At 35.6% G+C, this 23,434-nt stretch overlaps 1 protein-coding gene and 1 non-coding gene across 5 annotated transcripts in view; one reads left to right on the forward strand and one right to left on the reverse strand.

Moving 5' to 3' along the window:
* Positions 1-9,333, forward strand: part of LOC144962745 (multifunctional protein CAD-like) — a 59,464-nt gene extending 50,131 nt beyond the window's left edge. For 2 of the 4 annotated variants that reach the window (XM_078895967.1, XM_078895966.1), the window contains 8 exons: positions 169-246; positions 906-1,047; positions 1,777-1,847; positions 3,337-3,462; positions 5,398-5,553; positions 6,059-6,160; positions 7,674-7,768; positions 8,497-9,333. In XM_078895967.1, the coding sequence (XP_078752093.1) occupies positions 169-246; positions 906-1,047; positions 1,777-1,847; positions 3,337-3,462; positions 5,398-5,553; positions 6,059-6,160; positions 7,674-7,768; positions 8,497-8,599 (873 nt within the window). In that variant the 3' untranslated portion in view covers positions 8,600-9,333. The remainder of the gene's footprint in view (positions 1-168; positions 247-905; positions 1,048-1,776; positions 1,848-3,336; positions 3,463-5,397; positions 5,554-6,058; positions 6,161-7,673; positions 7,769-8,496) is intronic. The other 2 variants (XM_078895965.1, XM_078895968.1) reach the window with 1 other exon arrangement.
* A 10,262-nt stretch (positions 9,334-19,595) lies between these two features.
* Positions 19,596-19,713, reverse strand: Trnal-caa (transfer RNA leucine (anticodon CAA)). Its single transcript has 2 exons — positions 19,676-19,713; positions 19,596-19,641 (listed from the first exon to the last, which is right to left on the reverse strand). It is a non-coding gene; the product is annotated as a tRNA-Leu (tRNA).
* Between the last annotated feature and the right edge of the window lie 3,721 nt (positions 19,714-23,434).

A 23,434-nucleotide genomic window follows, 5' to 3' on the forward strand; every position in this document is an offset into this window, starting at 1 on the left:
GCTATATACATGTTATATTACCTATTTCAGATTATTTTATGTCAAATTTGGATTATTTTTGTTTAAAGGGACAATGTGCCATTGACCAGTGTTGAAACCAAAAGGGTGATATGTTATTTCTTATCTATTACTTGCTGTGTTTGATAAGTAATTCTGTTTTTTCTCCAGCTGTCCCAGCTATTCAATCTGGCACACAACTACAAGATGGCAGTTGCCAAGGACAGACCCTTGGATCACGTGTTAAAGGTATATGTCACAAGGGGAGGAGGGACGGAGGACTGGAGAGAGAGAGAGAGAGAGAGAGAGAGAGAGAGAGAGAGAGAGAGAGAGAGAGAGAGAGAGATGACAATATTAGTTTTGGCAATGAAGAGAAGGGGGGGGGGGGGGGTCTCTTTTGTATGGGAAATTGGATGGGTTTGTGATTACAGTCAATAGTGTCACGAAATATTTTGTCACGATCCAATTCTAACCATGCCAGTAATGACGAACCCGTGTTTAACAAAAACATAAGTATGGCACGGCTTGTACTTAAGCTATTAGAATTGAATAAATACAATTGTTCGTGTTGAATTCTAACTATGGAATTGCCGTATCCTATCATTTTTGAGGTTAAGCTTTAAAATATCTTGTGCTTGCACAGTTAAAGATGGACACCAATGCATAAAACGTGTCATGCAATTTCTTATAATATTTGGAAATGGGAAATGTTTCAGGAAATACTATGATAATGAACACAAAAAGTTTGCTTATTTTTAAATAGAGTTTCATAATTTTTGTTTACATTCTTTTTTATGTTAATGAATAGAAAACCAAATGGTCTATTGTCACTATTATTTCTCACCTCTGTTAATATTTTAATGATTTATCTTTCTTTTATCCCTATTTTTATTTTGGTCTTTTTGCAGGGTAAAGTTCTTGCCTCCATGTTTTATGAGGTGTCTACTAGAACTAGTTGTTCTTTTACCACGGCGATGCAGCGTCTGGGTGGCACAGTAGTCCACTTTAACGAGGCAATTTCCTCTGCCCAGAAGGGGGAAACTTTAGAGGGTAAGGCATTAGCATCTTTATGGAAAGGGTCATTTTAATCTTGTCTCTTTTTCTTTTAGTGTCAATAAAGATCTCCAATTTTGATTACAGACTGATTTAATCCCATCTGACATGCTAAGCTGTTGTGAAGTAATTTTTTTTTTTTATACTAAAACCTGAAAAGATCATGCGGAAATGTCAGTTTTGGACTTTATTTGGTTTCAGACTAGCTTCAAGGATATATTTCTCTTGCAGTGCTGATGGTTTTCCTCGGATCCGCGGAAATCCGCGATTTTGGAGTCCAGAGGAGAAATTTCCTCCTTTTAAAAATTACATTTTCTCGAAACAATGTCCTAGCAATGAGAGAGTTGATGTGTGATGGAACACACAGGTGCATTTTCCCACTCTCCAGAAGTTAGCTAGAGTATCAATGGTAGTCTTATCATCTCAATTGCTCTAAAAGTGGGGTTTAGTGCAGTAAAAATGGGGCTTAAAGGCAATCATTCAACATTTTCCTACTTTTTCACTTTTTGTCACCATCAGCACTGATCTTGGATCAACTTCTGACATTTAACTTTTCCCGTTAATCTTACTTTTTCTTTTGTGCTTGATAGTTAGATCTAATTTTTTAACTCTTTTATCATCTTTTTACAAGAGCTGAAGTGACATATAAAAAAAAAAAAAAAACTGAAAATTGGAATTTCTGACAGTTCATTTAGTTTCATTGACTTTATTTTGCTTTATCCACAGACACTGTGGCCTTGTTTGCAGGTTACTCTGATCTCATTGTAATCCGACATTCCCAACCTGGGGCTGTACAGGTAATGTTCAAGTAAAGGTTTTCATAATTTTCTCTGGGTGGGGTTCCCTACCTCCACAGTGGGCAGGGAGGTACTTACCGTGTCTTCTATCCCCGTATATCTGTTTTCCAACTTGCTTTCTGTCTTTGTCTTGGTATGAGATTGCTCGATTTTGTCCCGACCCTGGCCGGAGTCCTTGACTGGGAGGGAAACAGTCAAATGCATAGTTATTGTTTTGGGAGATGATATTTTTTTCCTTGTAAATCATCTCTCTGTTATGTGTTATTTTTAATGTATAATGCAAGCATTTGAGTGTATTCCTCTTTGTTGGATTTTGTGCTTGTGTCTGGATGAGACTTATAGGTGATCTCAAACTAAGTGCATTGGTGGTATGCTCTTGGAATCTACATCTGATCCCTATTTGTTCCCAGTTCCCCTATGTCTTACTTTTTCTTGGATGCTTTAATTGTAATTCTAGAACTTTTTACTATCCCATTTTTTTCCTTTTTACTGGCGCTGATATGACCTTAATGTGTTGCAAGCGCCGTAAAACCCTTAAAAACAAAACAAAACATCATAATTTTCTGCTTATGTAGGATGTTCTGATAAGACGACAAAAATAATTGAGGACTCATTATTATCTCAATGCCAACAAAATCAGGATGAAATCTCAGGAAATTGAAATTGTCCCATTTGTTCCTCTCTAAATTGGTATTGGTTCTGGGCATCTTTAACAATTTTTATACAATTGAATATTCCTTTTAATACTTAAATGAATGGGGGGGGGGGGGGTTGGGATCTGTTATAATTTTGAAAGATTTATATATAATACAAAGCATTTGAAATAATATGAGAAAGGAAAAAAAGTAAAAACAAAACAAATAGTAAATTTTCTTTTGGATCATGTGTCACAGTATCAGCGGGTGGTTGGATGGGAGCATCACCCTTGAATCATATACCTATGATGTTCGCATGGGTGTACGATCCGATAGTGATGTCGTTTCTTCTTCTCTTTACTAGCCTATCCTGCTTCTTTGGTTTGTGATTGTATTTTTGACAGGGGATATTTTTTTTCTGTAAATCTTCTGCCTGTTTGTTCTTGGTTATTTATAATTTAGCTTATGATATCTTTAGGTTATGATTTTGATTTACATTTGTACTATTTTTGTTAGATTGCTTGTTTTTTTGTTTCAGCGGTCTCTCATATAACCTCAATTGTGTTGGAAGAGACCTAAAGCAACAAACAACAATCACAGTATCAGCTACAATATTAATATTTTATGTATGCTATCAAGATAAATGTATTTACGTACCACTGCTTTTATTCATTTTTTTTTCTTCTTTAAGAGTCATTTTATTTTAGGAAATAAATTATGTTAGTCACCATTTCACTAATAGAACATAATGACTTAAAGCACAAAACTTACAAATGACACGCTTTTATCCTCGATTTTGTTAAAACTCATGTGACGCTCCCCATCATGTGAATGATATGATTCTCTCATTTTAGTCTGCAGCCAAGGTGTGTCGCAAACCTGTAGTGAATGCTGGGGATGGGGTAGGAGAACATCCAACCCAGGCCTTGCTTGATGTTTTCACCATCAGGGAGGAAATTGGTACAGTCAATGGCTTGACAGTGAGTATTGTCACATGAATGATTTTATATTTTATGAAGTCAATGCCTTAGTTATATATATAGTCATATATTTTTATTTATTTTTGTCCAGCCTCATGTTGCAAAGAAAAATAACGTAATGAGTAATTTTTATAATGCCTAAATTCTTTTACAATGCTTCGAGGCAATTTACTGTAGCAGTCCAAATACAATTAGCAAGGAAAGGAATTTATGCACACAAATAGTTACGGGGAAACAAATGATAAAAGAAATAATGATGATAATAAATAGCATTTCTATAGCACATAACCATGTCGATGTGCTATATGCACTTTACATTGGCATTATTACATTAAATCATAAATAAGTAACATTAATCTGATAACACACATACTATTGACACATGCAGTTAAGACCGAAGTAGTTGTGCAATGCAATAATAGGAACTATGCAAAATATTTCTCATAAAATAAATGATGTATCTAGATTTTATAATGGTGATGTTTGGTGCATCACTTACTCTTTTGAGGAGAGAATTCCAAACTTTAGGGCCTGAATTATGAAATAATCTCTCTCCAAATGTTTTCAATTGTGGTATATGAAAATGGTATCCATTTGTGAACGGACTGACATGGATGGTTTGTAGATATTTAAACAATTGCTGTGGTAAGATGGGGCTTCCTGAGTTTTACATTTAAAACACATCATGGCAATTTTATATTTAAAACAGTTTTCAACTGAGAGCCAGTGAAGTTTGTGCAGTAAAGGAAGAGAGTATGAAAGTCTTTTTTTATTTTGTTACCAATCTTGCAGTTGCAGCACTCTTTTGAATTATCTGGAGTTTTGAAATTTTATCAAGTTATGCCAAAAAGCAGAGTATTGCAATAATCTAGCCGAGACAAAATCAGTGCTGCTACAAGTATTTTAGTTGCATCAAGAGTTAGGTAATTACTGATGGACAAAATTTTCTTAAGTGGATAGTTTAATGATTTACAGAAATTAAAAACCTGGCAAGACACATACATATTACTCTTGAAAAGTACACCTAATTATTTTTTACAATATTGATAGATTTTATATTATATCCATTTATATTCAGAACAAAAGTGGGCTGTGCAATATTACACCCTTTCTCTTTTAAATTTCCACAAGGCATAACCTCTGTTTTCTTTTGTTTAATTTCAGTTTGTTTAAAATCATCCAATCTTATTTTATTAAGAATGAAAGGATCACAATGGGCAATGATTGTGGCTCTTACTCTATTTGATTAAAAGGGCTGATTAGCGACTCATTGTTTTCCTTTTTCTTGTGGTATCTATTACGAGTATAAATTTAGATCTTGTTCAATCTCATAGAAAACCAATGCTTACTTTATAACTTAAGAACTTAGGAGCAACTTTATAAATTAGGAGCAAGAAAATATCCAAACAGAATAGGATGGAATCCTGAAAACGGATAATGCTTATTAATCACATCACACTGGGAGTACCTTTTCTTCTCTTTTCACTTTTTCTTTTTCTCTACAAAACTCAATTCACGTTGGAGACAAATTTTTGACATGCAATGAGAAGAGAGAATTGGGAACAAGGGTTTTTTCAGGTACTGGTTCTGAATTTAACCTCAAAGATAGAAGAGGAAATGGAAAGGTCACAATCCCACCCCGAAACGCCACCCATCAATTTGACCAGACAGGCTTTGACATGAAATCTACAAGAGTCACAGCTGAAGAAGTTCCAACTATGGAAGTAATCAAAGGATATGGAAACAATTGGAAAGAAAGGCCTACTTTTATGCCTTTTGTATTATAATTCTTGTAGACACATAGGAATTGATAAGAGTGAAAATAAAGCATGGTGATGACCTGCAAAATCATGAAATTTCATTCATCTGATGATTTTGTAAGCCAAGGTTTCATCTAACTTTCTAATTACTACAAATATTTTGCTTCCACTTCAGATTACCATGGTGGGAGACCTAAAGAATGGTCGCACTGTCCATTCCCTTGCCAAGCTACTGACTCTATATAGAGTAAACTTGATCTATGTGGCTGCCCCTGGCCTAGACATGCCTCAGGATATCAAGGATTTGGTGGCTGCTCGGGGCATTAGACAGGTATGTGGTTAGGTATGGTATGATGCATCATATGATATTTGTTATTGTAAGTTTGAAGGAGGGTAGGGAAGGTGGAGTATGATGGTAGTAAGATTATCTTAGGATGAGTGGTGCTAATAAACTTTCAGGAATTAGAATTCTTCATGTGGTAAAACTGAATTTTGGAGCATTATATTTCATCTATTTGTAGAGGCTTGGTACAATAAAAAAGCACATAGAGAATAAGGAAAAGTTTGGGGGGGGGGGGGGGGGGGGGGGGCAATAAGCAGCAGGAAGAACTTTTTGTCTATTTCATATCATAAAATCGTTTGATAACTCTTGCTTACTGAATAATAATGAGCCAATAGAAATTTTTGTAATCATGTGTGAAAAAAATAAAATTTAAAAATCTCTAATTCCATTGAGGAGCATTAAGACAGAGAGTTGTGATCACACATTTATTGAGATGTTACTTTCATACTCAATCACAGTATGCTGTCTAATAAATATGTATTGTATGTCACAGACTTCATTCCAGACGCTGGAGGAAGCGTTGCCAGAGACTGATGTTGTGTACATGACAAGGATTCAGAAGGAAAGATTTAATGATATGGATGCCTACAACAAAGTGAGAAGATATATTATTTGATATAATTTTTACTTAATAATATATATAGCATCATTAAAAGGCATTGTTAAGCAAATGTCACGGTTGAAATGGGCTGACCACAAATTTTGTGAACTCAAAACGAAGTGCTTAAGGGTTTTGAAACTTTCTATTAAGATGCAACAACTGCTAAGTATCAAAATTCATAGGAATACTTGACATTTTCAATAGCTTCAAATCTAGATTCATTATATTTACCTGTTTGCATGCAGGACAATACTATTGTTTTATATTTACTTCTTTACATGCAGGACAAAATGATGGTTTTATCAAAAGATGCACAAAGCGTTTAAAAATCACAAATTTTACTGATATTGATTCATGTATTTTGATTATTACTGATGAAATTAAAGAAATGAAAGTTAAATCAAATGTCTCTTATTGAATTCAGTTGCAGGCAGGTCTTAATAGAATAACGAAAATAATATGTCTTTAAAACAATGCCTTGAAGTAATCACATCAATATTGTATTCATTGGCATATGTTAATGTCAAGTCAAACTTGTGAAGCAAATTTGCTTGATATACAATAACTTAAAAAATGCCCCCGCCCTGTTGTAAGATTAATTACACCGTTTTGTGCAAGACTTTAATGTCACAGCTTTGAAGAAATCCTTTCCTGTCTTATTCTGTACAGGAAAAGCTTTAAAAGAAAGAAAAAAACAAGTACAGTCCACTCCGGATAATCGCAACATTTCCCAAGGAACGGAATTAATTCTATATAAAAGTCACTGGTTAATTGCAACAAACTTCGGTTAATCATAACAAATTTTCGACCTCAAAAGGAGGCAAATTCATGGAATCAATCAAACAAAATCTCATGATCAGATTTCATCATGTGAAATCATGACACGCTGAAGAATTGTGAGTGGGCGGGGTTTAATACTTCATTAGTGTGTCACCACACTATTAGAGACAAAAGAGGCAGGGCTTTGCAGTTCGGGTTTGTGCGGTCATCTGTTACCATTAGGCAAGTGGGCTGGGCGTGGTTTAGACAACAGGTAGACAATGACAGTTGTGAGGAGAGACTGAGCGATGATATCCTTTGTTTAGTGATTAACAACTGCATTGTGGCCAATGGGTTTGGTGAGACCTCATTTTCTCTCATCACGGCTAATCTCTTGGACTCTTACAAATGTTGAGAACAAAATGTGAAAGTTAATCCAATCTTAAGATGTCAGCTTGCCTCAAATCTGATTTTGCTTGTCAAAATCTATACAGGGCTGTCATATATTTTTTTTTATTCCAATCAAATTGCTCAGTCTGTGGTGGACTCAGAACAATGTTTACAACAACTGATCGGATTTACCATATTTGTGTAAAATGTTGCAATAGTAGGAAACTCAACTTTGGATAATTGCAACTTCGGTTAATCGCAACAGTTTCGCTGATCCCAAGGTGTTGCGATTATCCGGAGTGGACTGTACTTTCCTTTTGATGAACAGACCATCATTTGATGTTTTATCATTTTACAGGCATGTAATCAACTGATTTTGACCCCTGAGATTATGACCTTAGCCAAACGTAAAATGGTTGTGATGCATCCTCTACCTCGTGTATGGGAAATCAGGTAAGTGTTATTTGCAGATTGGTCAGGGCTTGTGTATCAGACCTTTTTGGGATGCATTGGGGGCTGTTGGGACATGGTCTTTTATTCCTTTAGAGTAGTGCAGCTCGTGGGACCAGATTGATCCTGGTTTTTATTCCAGTAATCAGACACCAGACCCAACTACTCAATCACTGATGGCTGGACAGTGAGGCCAGAGAAAAAGAAATTAATTAAAATTGAAGCAGATACTCTGGTAAAACCTGTTCTTTGCACGAATTATTTATTCATAGTTCTTTGTTTTTTTGTTTTTTGTATATATTTTTTTGTTTGTTTTTTTGTTTTTACTTGTGGGCTGAAATAAAGATGATGGATAGGTTGCCGATTGCTGAGTCACTGGACTTTGGATGTTAAAGTTCATGGTTTGAAGTGGATGTGCTCGGATGTATTCTCATGAATCCAGTTTTACTGGACCCACATAGGGCTTTGCAAACAGACTATAATGTGGAGGTGCTAGTAAATTTCTTTTTCTTTGACTTTGATGACCATGGATGAAATGGGGAAAACTGTGAATGAGACAGTCCAGATAATTATTTACTCCTTAAATTCTTTGCTTTGCTAACATCTTTCAGATTATTAAAAGAACAATGAGATTATAGCACAAGTTATTGTTTTACTATACAAAAAGGATTGTTATTGAGGATGATAAGACAATGACAACATTGATATTTTATTCTTTTTGTCATCTCCAGCACAAGCTTTGACACAGACCCCAGGGCTGCTTATTTCCGCCAGGCTGAGAATGGGATGTATGTTAGGATGGCCCTCATTGCTCTTATCCTTGGCAAATGTTGATTGTAATGTCTTGATATGGAAATACACAATCTGCTCTCTTGCTTTGTAAATTGTGGTGTGTTTATGGGAACAATTGTTACATTTCATTATCACCAATGTTATTAAGAAGTATTGATAATAATGTATCATTAATTCAATGTCGCTGATTCTCCGTATATCTTCCAATCACTGGGCGAACAGAAGCCAGAAGCTCAACTTTGAGGAATGTGGGCTGATAAGAAAAGGAACCTCCATGCATTAAGCACGAGGATACAAGTTTTAAAGTAAGATCACTCTCGACCTATTTCTATTCTTAACTCTTACCTCATGTCCCAATTCCGAATTGAGGCACAAATGAAGAACTGCGTGGCTGTCAGTTCACAACATATGCAACTTGTGATGGTGAAAGACCATTACAATGGACACTCGGGCATTATACTACAGACAAACACTTTAAAGTTTGTGCCGCAATTTGGAATTGGGACATGAGGAGAGTTCAAAAATTAAACAAACTTAACTGTGAAGTTTAATAACTATTGCAAGACCAATTAAGAATGGGAAACAAATGCCCCCCCCCCCCCCCCCCCCCCCCCCCCCCCCCATCCATAAATATAATTCAGTTATTAGTACTAGATTTATGTGTGTATAATTTCCCAACCCATATCATTTGTTCTGTCTGTCTGTTCTGACACATGTTAAAGCCTGACAGCCACGTGGTTCTTCATTTTGTTCCCCAATGGTAATTGGACTTGATGTGTTTCTATAAAAGTTCAGTTAATTTTTGCCCCTCTGAATCAGCAACCTTTTTTAGTTGGAAGGAAAAGTGGCCTAAGGATTTGTATTCATAGGTTGAACCATGGATCAGATAAATATTGAACTTTTCATATGAAGGATAGTTGAATAAGGGAAAAACTAAGGAACAAATTGAAAAAGAATAATTAGGGTCATTTTAGTGATTTCTCCATATCCAGGTGTTTTAGCTAAGTTACACGTGAAGAGGAATTGTGTGAGTGTGAGAATACCTTTGAGAGTATGCAGTCAACAGCATTTGTTTTTGGAAACCTTTCAAATTTCTATAATTTTCAAAAAATTCCTAATCAGTTTTCTGACGGGTAATGTAGATAAAATATCAAAGTATTAAAAGATCTACTATCGAGTGCTTTCTGTAAAACTTTTGCAGTGTTTTCATATATTCAGCCTTCATGTTAAACAAGCCTATACTTGTTAATTATGGGGGATAGTTTTTGGATTTTGTCTCATATCATGTGTAAAGATTAAGACTTTGCAAAAGGCATTTGCCTTGATATTAATGCTCAAATTTCCAACTTGATTGCATTTTTATTTTTTTTAAAGGAATATTTCAACATTATTTTTTTTCAAGGTATTTTTTTTCTGCCAATGACATAGGGATCTCACTATTTTCGTGACAGAATGTATCAGTGTATTGTGCAATGAGATGGATAAGATACATATTTTTAACCCTATCATTATTATGATCTCTTGATCATATATATATATATATATATATATATATATATATATATATATATATATATATATATATATATATATATATATATATATATATATTGTGTACTGCGTTGAGCGCCTAAATATTATGAAATGCCCCAACTGTTTGAATTTTCAGGTAACAAGGTGATATGGGTTTTGGTCCACCCAAAATCGGTTTGCAGTATTGAAAAGCTGTGGCTTTGTACGCAACAATGGATCTTTTTTATGTGATATGATATTTGACTTGCATTTAAAGAAACTGATGATAAAGATGATGGTAATTTTCATAAGTGATTGGAGTTACCAGAGTGGGAATTAAGGGAAATTAGCTTAAATCCTCCAACAATATGAATAGTGGGTGGGTATGGAATTCCCGCTTTTTCTTTCTTTTATGATGATTTTTTTTTGTAAACAAACCTATTGTTTGTCATATGCTTTAATTTGATATTCGTGTCAGTCACAATTTTGTTGTGAAATCCATTTTAAATGGTTCTGTTGATTTGATTTTGTGTTTATTATAAACTGTTTATATTTTAATTTAATTTCTTTTATTGCTACTGTATATTTTTTTAAATTCGCTCCTGGCTATTAATTGAATTGATCCAAAAGGGAGTCCAAGATGCATGAATTAAAAAATAAAAGCATCGCAATTATATGAGTTGTGCAGAGAATATAGGAGCAAGGGTGATACAAGGTAAGGAAATTATGGGACAATCCCCCAAACACAATCACTAGGTCAGCACTGCTTTATTTTTCACCTCATTTAGTGCTTGATAAATAAAGTTAAATGCTTGGATGCATTTTTCCAAACTTAAAGGGATAATACTGTTTTTTAATAATATTATAATTCGTTTTAATTTGGTTAACCTTTGATATTTTAATTTCTTTACATTGATCATTGAAATTATTTTGATAAATATATATTATTGTTTTCTTTCAAATAGTATATTTCCTTAATCGGAAATCTATTTTGATATTTTTTTTATTTACCCCCAAAACTTGCTGACATAGATTCCTTTGAGATTACTTAAAACTCAAGACCATTTTTGCTCTTCTTTATGCTAGAATCTCTTCTGTATGAATTCCCACCATTTAAAAATTTTGTTTATCTTATTTTATTTTATTTTTTTTTTTTTTTTTGAACATTATATATATTTGTTTATATTTACTCAGAACATTGTCCTTCTATTTTGAAACCTTGTGATGAAATCAAATTGTATATCAGTTTATTAAACGTGCCTCCATGATCTGCAAGTTAGTGTGACTATAATATACTGTGCGGCTATGTGGTATAGTGGTATGACACTCGCTTTCGGATCGGAAGGTCCTGGGTTTGAGCCTCGCCCAGCGCATAGTTGAGACCTTGGAAAAGACTCTTTACTCACATTCTCTTACCATACTCGGGTGCAAAATGAGTACCTGGCTGTTAACAGTGTTGTCTCTGTAGGAAAAAAATGTAATATCGCCTAACAGGCATCATGTCCCATGTTAAATGTTGCTGTTGACCAAGTACCCCTTGTAAAGTGCTTAGAGCACGTTTAGTGGATATTGCGCTATATAAAAGCTCAATTTGATACCAATAAATTAAAAATGTCACTCAGCAGTCCTGAATGCAAACATCTGTGGACTATTGATCTGCTTTAAAAAAAAACAGGTAGGGTAGACTTGATTTTCATTCTTTTTTTTTGTTTTTATATTCATGATCATGCATACTATAAATGTGGTCCTCATCTAAAGAAATAATTAGTAGCGAAATCTGACTGAAAGGGTGATTCAAATATTTTTTATTCATACTATTAGATTTATTTATGACGTTGATTTTCATTTTGTTTTGTTGAGAAATGTTTTCATGTTGTATTCTTTCAGTTGTTATGTGATACAAAGAAATAAAAGCCATAAAATCGATTTAACTTACAGTGATTTTAAAACCAAATTGTGTCACTTATCCCCACTGCAGCCACTACAGCGGCCAAAATTGAAATCATCATTTTCTTATGGAATTAGAAACTCAAGGTTCAAATAATTTTTTTTATTCACAGCCGTTGAATAACTCTTCTCAAGATCAATGTGTAACATTCTTTTCTTTGTTAACACAAGTTTAAATCTGAATTTTTCACTCTTTGAAATTCTGTAATCTTAGGAAATCACTTTAAACTTTGTTTTGTTTTGTCTCTTTTGTTGCATTGCATACAGTGTAACTTACAGATTAAACATAACACACCCATACAAAGGACACCAGAAGGCATTCAGGTGGCCAGTCAGCACATAGCCGCACTTTTGGCATTTTTCTTCAGAACATTTTGGGATATCGTTCCAAAAAAGAACACCTATTTATACATATTGTATGTGGCCAGACGGGGCCCACGGGCAGGGTCTGGGTGGGGATCCTGACCTCCCATAGCGGGCAGGGAGGTACAAACTGTGTCTTCTATCCCCCTTTATCTGTTATCCAACATGCTTTCTGTCTTTGTCTCGGAATGAGATTACTTGGTTTTGTCCTGGCACTGGCCGGAATCCTAGCTGGGAGGGAAACAGTCAAATGCATAGTTATTGTTTTGGGAGATGATATTTTTTTCCTTGTAAATCATCTCTCTGTTATGTATTATTATTTTTATTTTGAATGTATAATGTAAGCATTTGAGTGTGTTCCTCTTTGTTGGATTTTGTGCTTGTGTCTGGATGAGACTTGTAGGTGATTTCAAACTAAGTACATTGGTGGTATGCTCTTGGAATCTACATCTGAGCCCTATTTGTTCTCAATTCCCCTTTGTCTTACTTTTTCTTGGGTGCTTTAATTGTAATTCTAGAACTTTTTACTATCGCATTTTCTTCCTTTTTACTGGCACTGATATAACCTAAATGTGTTGCAAGCGCCGTAAAACCCTTAAAAACAAAAAACAAAAACAAACGGGCAGGGTCAGCTCAATCGATAAGAATCATTCCTTGATTGAAAAAGATCACTGGGTGGGGTTCCTGGCCTCCCATAGTGGGCAGGGAAGCACTTACTGTGTTTTCTATCCCCTTATATCTGTTTTCCAACATGCTTTCTGTCTTTGTCTTGGGATGAGGTTTCTTGGTTTTGTCCTGGCCCTGGCCAGATACCCTAGCTGGGAGGGAAACGGTTAAATGTATAGTTTTGGGAGATAATATGTTTTGTCTTGTAAATCATCTCTCCGTTATGCACTCTATTATGTTATGTTTACATATTATATATGATGTGATTCCTCTTAGTGGGGACCTGTGCTTGTGCCGGATAAGACTTTTAGGTGATCTCAAACTTAGTACTTTGATAGTGTGCTCTTGGAATCTACATCTGTTTCCTATTTGAACCAATTCCCCTTTGTCTTGCCTTTTATTGGGTGCTTTAATTGTAATTCTAGAAGTTTTTACTATCCCATTTGCTTCCTTTTTACTGGCGCTGATATGACCTTAATGTGTTGCAAGAGCCGTAAAACTCTTAAAAAAAAAAAACAAGATCAAGTAATGATATTTTCATTTGGCTGTGGTTGGACAAGTGACTCTACAAGTTTGTAATGTGATAGTATAATTTACTTGGTGTTTAAAACTGAGGACAGATAGATAAACAGCTCTCTGTACTCTTAAAAAGAATGTCATTTTTTTTATACATAAAAATAATTTGGAACGTTTACACTCCAGACCATTGTTGCAGCGCCGTAAATCCCTTAAAATCGTAAACATAATCATTTCCCCTTTGTCTTTTTCTCTGGTGCTTTAATCCTATCCCATAGCTTCCTTTTTATTGGCACTGATATGATCTAAATGTGCAGTAAAACGCTTTAAAAAAAACAAAAACATATCAGTATCAGTCTGCCATGCCATTGTTTTTTTTTTTTTTTCTCTTTTTTAAATGTTTGTGTGCCCTTTTGTGTTCACGGCAGCAATAGTGGAAGAGCAGCTACACTCAATTCTATCTGTCTGGTGTCATTATTTGCAAATTCATTTTCTCTCCCATTTTGATAAATAAAATTAGGAAATTTTGATTTATTAAGAAACAATTGTACTTGTTTATATGACTGGTTCGCTGAAAAAATAAAGTTGTTGCTGTTGATTATACATTTGTTTGGTTTTTATGCTGTATCTTGGGGGGGGGGGGGGGGGGGGGGGGGGGGGGGGGGGGGGGGGGGGGGGGAGATCTTGATCTTTCACCTGGATGAGACATTGTCTCGTCACATATAAAAAGAATTCCCTTGAATCTACATCTTATTTTGTGTGTGTGTGTTTTAATCTTGATGGTCCAACATGCTTTCTGTCTTAGTCTTGGAATGAGATTACTTGGTTTTGTCCTGGCCCTGGCCGGAGTCCTAGCTGGGAGGGAAACAGTCAAATGCATAGTTATTGTTTTGGGAGATGATATTTTTTTCCTTGCAAATCATCTCTCTGTTATGTATTATTATATTTGTTATTTTCAATGTATAATGTAAGCATTTGAGTGTATTCCTCTTTGTTGGAGCGGGTGGTTGGATGGGAGCATCACCCTTGAATCATATACCTATGATGTTCGCATGGGTGTACGATCCGATAGTGATGTCGGTTTTTTCTTCTCTTTACTAGCCTATCCTGCTTCTTTGGTTTGTGATTGTATTTTTGACAGGGGATATTTTTTTTTTCTGTAAATCTTCTGCCTGTTTGTTCTTGGTTATTTATAATTTAGCTTATGATATCTTTAGGTTATGATTTTGATTTACATTTGTACTATTTTTGTTAGATTGCTTGTTTTTTTGTTTCAGCGGTCTCTCATATAACCTCAATTGTGTTGGAAGAGACCTAAAGCAACAAACAAACAAAAAAATCTTTGTTGGATTTTGTGCTTGTGTCCGGATGAGACTTATAGGTGATCTCAAAATAAGTACATGGTGGTGTGTTCGTGGAATCTACATCTGATCCCTATTTGTTACCAGTTCCCCTATGTCTTACTTTTTCTTGGGCACTTTAATTGTAATTCTAGAACTTTTTACTATCCCATTTTCTGGGTGGGGTTCTCTACCTCCACAGTGGGCAGGGAGATACTTACCGTGTCTTCTATCCCCTTATATCTGTTTTCCAACATGCTTTCTGTCTTTGTCTTGGTGTGGGATTGCTTGGTTTTGTCCCGACCCTGGCCGGAGTCCTTGACTGGGAGGGAAACAGTCAAATGCATAGTTATTGTTTTGGGAGATGATATTTTTTTTCCTTGCAAATCATCTCTCTGTTATGTATTATTATATCTGTTATTTTTAATGTATAATGAAATGTAAGCATTTGAGTGTATTCCTCTTTGTTGGATCTTGTACTTGTGTCTGGGTGAGACTTATAGGTGATCTCAAACTAGGTACATTGATGGTATGCTCTTGGAATCTACATCTGATCCCTATTTGTTCCCAATTCCCCTTTGTCTTACTCTCTCTCTTGGGTGTTTTAATTGTAATTCTTCTCGAACTTTCAACTATCCCATGTTCTTCCTTTTTACTGGCACTGATATAACCTAAATGTGTTGCAAGCGCCGTAAAACCCTTAAAAACAAACAAAACAAATCTGATCGTTTCATCTCAAATGCTCGAATAAAGCGCAGATAAACGTAATCTAAAATCGTCCATACATATATTGTACTTATATTTTAATATACTTATCATTTATATCGCGCAATGTCAACGAGGTGCTCAAAAGCGCTTTACACTGGGTCTCTAGCCAATAGCAAAGCTTAACATGTAGGATGAGACATGACGCCTGTAAGATGATACACGTATTATATTTTTTTTCCCGACAGTGATAAAGGCCAGGTACTCATTTTACACCTGAGCAGAATGTAATGCGAGTCGAGAACCTGGTTCCTGTTACTGAAATGACCTTGTCATTTTACAGAACGAGATATTTACAGGCTGTGGCTACTGATACTGCGGTCCTCTATGCAACTAGTTTTCCAACTTGCTTTCTGTCTTTGTCTTGCTCTTATACTTAATACTTATATATATATATATATATATTATATATATATATATATATATATATATATATTGTGTGTGTGTGTGTGTGTGTGTGTGATTGTCAACATTTGAGTGTCTTCCTCTTTGTGGGGATCTGTGCTTGTGTCTGGATGAGACATAATATAGGTGATCTCAAACTAAGTATAAATGAATAAGACCTTGTTCTTTTTCAATCTCAATTTTATTTCAGAGATACAGAATATCGAAGAAAGACAATTGCATCATCTGTGAACAAATACATAACAGTGAAACGTAAAAATAACTGATATCGTAAGGCTTTTATAATTCTCTATGCCCCCCGAGTCTTTGGATAGTGCTTTCTTGACAAGTAGGGGACAAAGACTGACATTAAATTAGAAAAATGATGATCAGTTGCAATAATATGGTGCTTTCTTCGCACATAGAGGACAGGGATATAGATTAGAAAAATAATACTAAATAATTTTCGAGTTTTAAGTAACGTAAAATGAAAGTCATTTAATTCTTGGGCGCCTCTCAGGTAGCTGGTCCGTTTCCTTCAGACCAGGCTTGTTATATGGTTGGAGGGCCATCAAAGCGCGGGGCAAGCGAGCTGTCCTAGGAGGTGGAGTTCCTTCGGCATCACCGGCTGGAGCAATCGGTATGTTAGGTTGTTCAGTTGGGACGATAATTTCGTCAGTAGGACCGTTGCTGGGTGGCTCTTCGAGCAGTGGAGCACCGGGCTGTACTGTCTCTGGAGTTTCTTTCTGGCCTGCTGAGTTGGAGACCATCTTGGGTGTTGCAGGCGTTGAGTTATTGCTCTTTGCCACTGTTGTGGTGGGTGTAGGCAGTGTGGCTAGAGGAGCCCTGGCAATCACTGGGTGGTAGAGGCGCAGGAATTTTCTGTTTCTTAGAGTTATTCTGCCTGATCCATCAACTCTGACGACATACTGGTCGAACTGACGGACTTCAATAACGATTCCTGTTTTGTCCCATTTCGTGGGAAATGGCCCTGTCTGATTTTGTATCCTGACGCAGTCTCCAACAGTAAGGAGGGGGGGGGGGGGGGGTAGAATGCGAGTATGGGCAGATAGTCTTTCTGCATCCTTCATGTGCCTGTTTCTTAATTGAGGCTTCTTCCCTGTTGGTCAAGGTCTCTTGCCAGGTTTTATGGGGGATATATTTTCCTGGGTGTATTGGAATAAAGTCCCTGATTGGCCTTCCAAATATGCACATCGCAGGGGATAGCCGAGTGTCCTTGTCTGGCGTGTTACGATACTGAAGGATGGCGCATTGGAAGGAGTCTGTGTCAAGGTTCCCGTCACGACCGGTGTTGTCCATGATCATTCGTTTGATGGTCTTGACGCCAATCTCTACCCTGCTGTTGCTGTGAGGGAATGCCACTGAGGAGAGACGGTGTTCCCCAGTTGCGCAGGAACGTTGTTGTGACTGTAGAGGTGAATTCTGGGCCACTGTCAGATGAGAGTTCATCACTGATGCCGTAAGTAGTGAAAGTGCGTCTTAGGCTGGTAATGAGGCCTGTGGATCCACCATGTGCTCTTTCCACGATGTGCCACGATAGACAAGTAATGATGAGTGTGGCCATAAATCGCAAAATTTTGGCACTGCTGCTCGACTCAGGTGTAAGTGGTGCTTGTTTTTTTTTGGTAGTGACGGAAATTATAAGAGCACTAGTAGTTCAACAAGGACCTCGAACAAGAGACCCGCACGCACACAGCATGAAATGGAGATAAAATTTGGTGACAAGTAAATGAACAGGTCAAATCCGTCCTGAATTCGGGCGATTTTCTTTTCTGACCCCTCTGTCCACTCACTTCTTCAAGGGAAGACTGACATATCCTTGTAGTTAGGAACCACAGGTGGTCTAGGAGAGATGTGACCGGAACGGATACTGTTAAATTTGACGGGAAATACTTCGTGGTCGAATAGTACCTTACGCCAAGCACTGCTCAGTTACGCTACAAAATAGGGGTAAACTTTGTCTCCGTGAGTCTTAGGGCTATAAAGGACTTCAAATTTAATGTATGGTCTGCCGCGGGAGTAAAGATTTATTTATTTATCTATTTAATCGTATCTGATGACAGAAAAAGCATGTGCTCCTTAAAGGATATACCGTAGAATACGCTGCATTGTGTAGTGTCCGATCTTTCAAAATACGATATAATAGATCAGTTGAAAAGTGGCAAGATTTGGCTTAAACGTCGAGAAGGAGAAAAATAAACAACCCCCCCCCCCCCCCCCCCGCCAAACAAACAAAAACAAAACACACCCACACACACACAAATAAACTCACTAAAATCACGCTTGCTCTCGTATACAAAGGCATTGTTATTCACAGACACTCGAATGGTGTATTACTAGTACTAGCCATAAAACTGTAAAACAAGAGCAACAATTAGAACAAGCCATTGATGTGATCACCCTCCCTAAACTGGTATTTTACGGAGTGTAACAATAAATAAACTGACATTGTCAAAAGTAAATTTAAAGCTAACACGACCATATTATGAGAAATTTCATTATTTAGAAAAAAAATCATCGACATTAAATACATCAGTTATTGTAATTTATTGTTTTTTAAAAAGATATTCACATTATGCTTTTTTTTTTGTTTTTTTTTGTTTGTTTGTTTTTTTGTTGTTGTTGTTGTTGTTTCATTGGGTTTAAAATTTACGTCCTGATCCTACGTATTTAAAAAAAAATCAAATCAGGGTGTCTGAGATACGATATCCCCAGTCGAGAAAGACTGATTTTTTAGGGATTTTTTGTTGTTATTATTATTTAAATTATTATTATATTATAATAAATTATTATTATATTGTTGTATATTATTATCGATGATATTTTTTATATTTTATTTGTTATTATTATTAATTAATTAATTAATTATTTTTTTTTGTTTTGTTTTGTTTGTGTTTCTCTTTCTTACTTTGTCTAAACACTTTTTCAGATCATCATGTTACGTATTCTAATAATAGCGCTTTTTTTTCTTCAGCTTTGTAAAAATGGACGGAAATCGACGTGCAGGCCGATGGTAATCATAATAATATTTCTTCTACCGCCATGACGAGGGTAATTTAAATCGATCGATATATTTTGAAGGATGAGTTTTCTGGCCAAATTTTTAAATATCTTTTTCCCCCCATTGTACAACAATTAATTGGTTAATGATGGACTCTGTCTATAAATGTAATGGACAATAGTTTGCGTTGGTTTGAAAGTATTTTCAATACAACAATGAGCCCATAACAATTAGGGTTATCAGACCTGCAAATGTACTTACGTCGGCTTCCTACATTCTTCTTATTCACGTCCTTTGAAGTCACAGATTTATATCGAAAAAGTATTAGATATCTAATGATTGCAGACGATTATGTAAAGTCAAGATGTAATAAATATTTTAAAATGGAAAGGAAAAAAGAAAAAGGAATGTAAAAAAAAAAAGAATAAAAAAAGAAGTTAAATAATTTACAAAGGTTAAAAAAAAAAAAAAAATAATAATAAAAAGAAGTTAATTAATTTACTACGGTTTAAAAAAAAAAAATTGTCAGAAGTGGGATTCGAACCCACGCCCACATTCGTGGACCAGAACGCTCACACCCATGTAACATGGGAAGGAAACAACCTTGAGTCTGGCGCCTTAGACCACTCGGCCATCCTGACATCTGTAGGGTGTGAGTATGCAAACTATATAACTATTATACACTATGCAAATATTGATAAATGAATACGTTGTGGTAATTGTTTCGTCTACAGAGAAAAGAATGTAATTGGGGCCTTTAATTGTAATATTGCGGTTATCAAAATATTTATCACATGGGATTGAAAGATACAATTTTTATGTATGTCTAAAAATAGCACATTATCATGTGACATGGTAGACGTGCCGAGTTCTAGTTCCCGGAAAAGTCATCTTTGTTCTGTTAACTGTTAGGCTGCCTCTATTCTCATCCCCCCCCCCCCCCCCCCCCCCCCCCCCCCCCCCGGGCCGATTGAATTACCGAAAAAAAACGTCGCCGGCTTTTTGCGATTTGGATTTGATTGATTTTTTTTTAATTGTGCAACTTGTGACAAGAAACTTAACAAATTACTGCATTACAACCTTTGGATTAAACATACAACAATTGTGGACTACTACTACTACTACTATTATGAAGACTAGCATTATCCTAGCCTAGACTAGGGGGATGAGAATAGTCACTTCGTAACTGTTAACTCTTGTTTTCATTTCCTCCTTGCATTGCATATTATTTCATTATAACTTCTTATCCCAGAAGATCGACGTTTATATTCATTGTGTAATCAGTCAGGTTATTGTAACGTTTTATTAGGTGATTTTCAATTAGGTTCTCGTCTTCGTTCTAAATTGACTCAGCTGATTGTTCTGTGTAGCTCAGTCCAGTTCGAGTTCTCTACACTTTAACTTTAATTATAATGTCTAATCTACCTGGTTTGCATTCTTTCCATTCTTTGGTTTGTTTGTATTCTCATTCACATCTTAGTCTAATTGTTCATAACTTGCATTTCATGGGATCCAATGATTAAATCTAATAATATTTGATATACTTATAATTTTACCTTTTTAAAGTAAGCATTATTAACTTCGAAGTGGCACTTCGGACTTGAGTCTGAATAGTCTCCCGTGGCTATTCGGACTCAAACTCCAATGCGCGTGTGCATACAGAAGGGAGGACGACACAAGGCAGAGGGTGGATTGATAAAGAAATAGAAAAAGAGTTCAGAAGAAATTATATTTTGCCCATATCACACTGACTCAGCTCATACCCCTATTTTGGACTGTAGAAAGATTGTTGCCTGTCTCGCACTGTAATTTTTTAATTATTTATTTTTGTCCTGATTTTATTTGGACATCACGTTATGTTGTTAGAAAAGTTTTTTATTTATACCACAGTTACTTTGACTGACTTTTGTTACTTTTGAAGAGTTTTAGCTCTTTTCTTTTTAATTTCTATCTCGACTTCCAATTGATCTATAATTTTGTCTTTCTCATCAAATATAGCTGGTGTAGAATACCTGTTGATAATTACTTAAATCGTAATTCTGATTTGCATTAATGTTATGTAATTATAAATAATTAAACTATTTTTTTTTAAACAAACAAAAACTATACTGCCACAGGAGACTATTCAGACTCGAGTCTGTATAACTGCAGCCTATTAACTAATTACAATTACATCACAGGTACTTTTTAAGTGCCCTGCATGGCAGGATATCCCACATCACTAGCCATTGAAGTGCATGTGTGTTTAATGAACATCCACCCATCTGTTACTCGTCTTATTTATCTGTAGTTGGATAGCTATCCTTTGTGCAATGAATCGTTGTCGCTTAGAGCTAGATACCACGGTACTTACTTATGGTTACAAGGTTGAGAGTTTGAATTGTGGAAGCATAAAATCTAAATTATTTAATCCTTACTTGTTTTGAAATTGTTTTCGGACCAAGAATGTCCAGATTGTACGGTACACTACTTAAAGAAGTGACTGTTTGCCTTCATCATCATCCATCGTGGTTTGTACTCTTGAGAACATTGCCGGTCAACTGTCAGCAGTGCGCATGAAGTCTGCATTGCTTTAAAAAACACTTTTGACCATTCTTACGTTATTTAAATATGTCATTCTCTGTATTCCTCTAGCTCTCTTTCCTTCAATCATCCCAGATGTTAGTAACATACCAACTTTTCTATTCCGTCTCTTCTCCACACATGTCTCAGAAACCGTAACTGCCTCTTTCATTATTTAATTCCTTATCATCATTTTAATATAAATAACTCTCTCTCTCTCTCAAATTGCAAGGGTAGATGGTATACATTCTTGTACAATCCCCCTGCCTGATGCAGTCAAAGCCAGTATTTGATTAGACTTCCACTTGATTACGGCTGTAGGAAGTAGCCACTGAATTGGGAATGATCTCTTTCACAGAATTTTTTTTCTATATTATGTTTATTGGTAAATCTGAACACATGCGAATTAATTGGAACTATTTCAGAACTTTATCAAAATTGTTTGCCATTTATTTTCGGGACGTTTTTTCAATTCATTGGTAACAATTTTTAAAGAATAGTAATAGTAATTAATAATCAAAACATTCCAAGATTTTTCTTCTACAGAGAGGATGTACTGAATATTTTTGTTGTCGATCTGGTTTATAGTACAGTGTTAATTTTTAAAAAAATTTTTTGTCATTGTTGTTCTAATTTTTTTTTTATGTTATGGGTATAATGTCTATGTATTATGTTAGGATGTGTCGTCACAAAAAAGAATACTGACGGGCCCCTTCCACATGCTATGCAAATGATTTCATAATTTACACGTGATATCATGTACTTTTTATTTTTAAAATCTACTTTACACTCATATTTAGGGCTAAAATGGCCAATCTTTGGATAGGTGGACATACTATTATTTGCTGTTCTAATTTTAATTTCATTCTGTTCAGGTTTTTGTACATATGTGTGGCGACAAATGATATTTTAAATATAAGTACAAGAAACTCTAGTACATTAGATTAAGTTGCCGTTGCCTCATTCAACTACCGCTATATCGTCTTAGAGACTTGAATTTCAAGTCGAAACTTTCAAGTTGAAAGTGAGGAAATTTGTGGCAACTTTTTACCATTTTTGTGGCAACTATTGGCAACTTTGGGAGAATAAAAAGTAAATTAATTAAACGCAGATTCTAGTCTAGGAATGTCTCTACCCCACATTTTCCTTCTCTGATCGGTGATGGACGTGAAGGCCACCGGTGAAGAGCAGCATTGTTTTCTACCAAAAATTGTACTGGCCTAATAAGCTGCATGTTCTTGTCCTATCTGTTACATATTATGCTATTCCATCATCAGGGGATAAAAATTAAATTCTAATGTACTAAGGGCTATATACATGTAATCTTTGTTGACCACTGGTAATGGTTTACCAACAATTACCAAAATAATGTAGTGTAAGTCAAGCCAGCTTGTTTGCAGCACTATTGCTTCATATGCTTTGTAAGCAAAGGACCTGTTGCAATCTAAGGTTGAGTCAAGGTTTATTCTGATATATCTGTTCGTCCAGCAGCCCGCAGTGATTGGGCACTTTGTTCTTTTAGATTTTGCAGAAAGTACTTTGCTATTGACTAGCGTCATATCCAAAGGCAGGGTAGCTTTGTAAGACTCTAGCTTCGTCGACTTTATGAAATAATCAAGGCAAAAATTTAAAAAACAACAACAAATGTTCTCTACTTTAAAAGGAACAATCAACTGTCTCTGTCACTATCAGCAAAACTTTCCAGCCAGGCCCATTTTATATCCAACTAGTGTCAACTAGTTCCAGAAAAAAGGACAATAAGCCACATGGAAGGTTTGTTTATGCATGTTAGGACAAGGA

This window comes from Berghia stephanieae, chromosome 1 (genome assembly GCF_034508935.2).
Source record: "Berghia stephanieae isolate SIO BIC M18660-M18661 chromosome 1, UCSD_Bste_1.3, whole genome shotgun sequence".
NCBI lineage: Eukaryota > Metazoa > Mollusca > Gastropoda > Nudibranchia > Aeolidiidae > Berghia > Berghia stephanieae.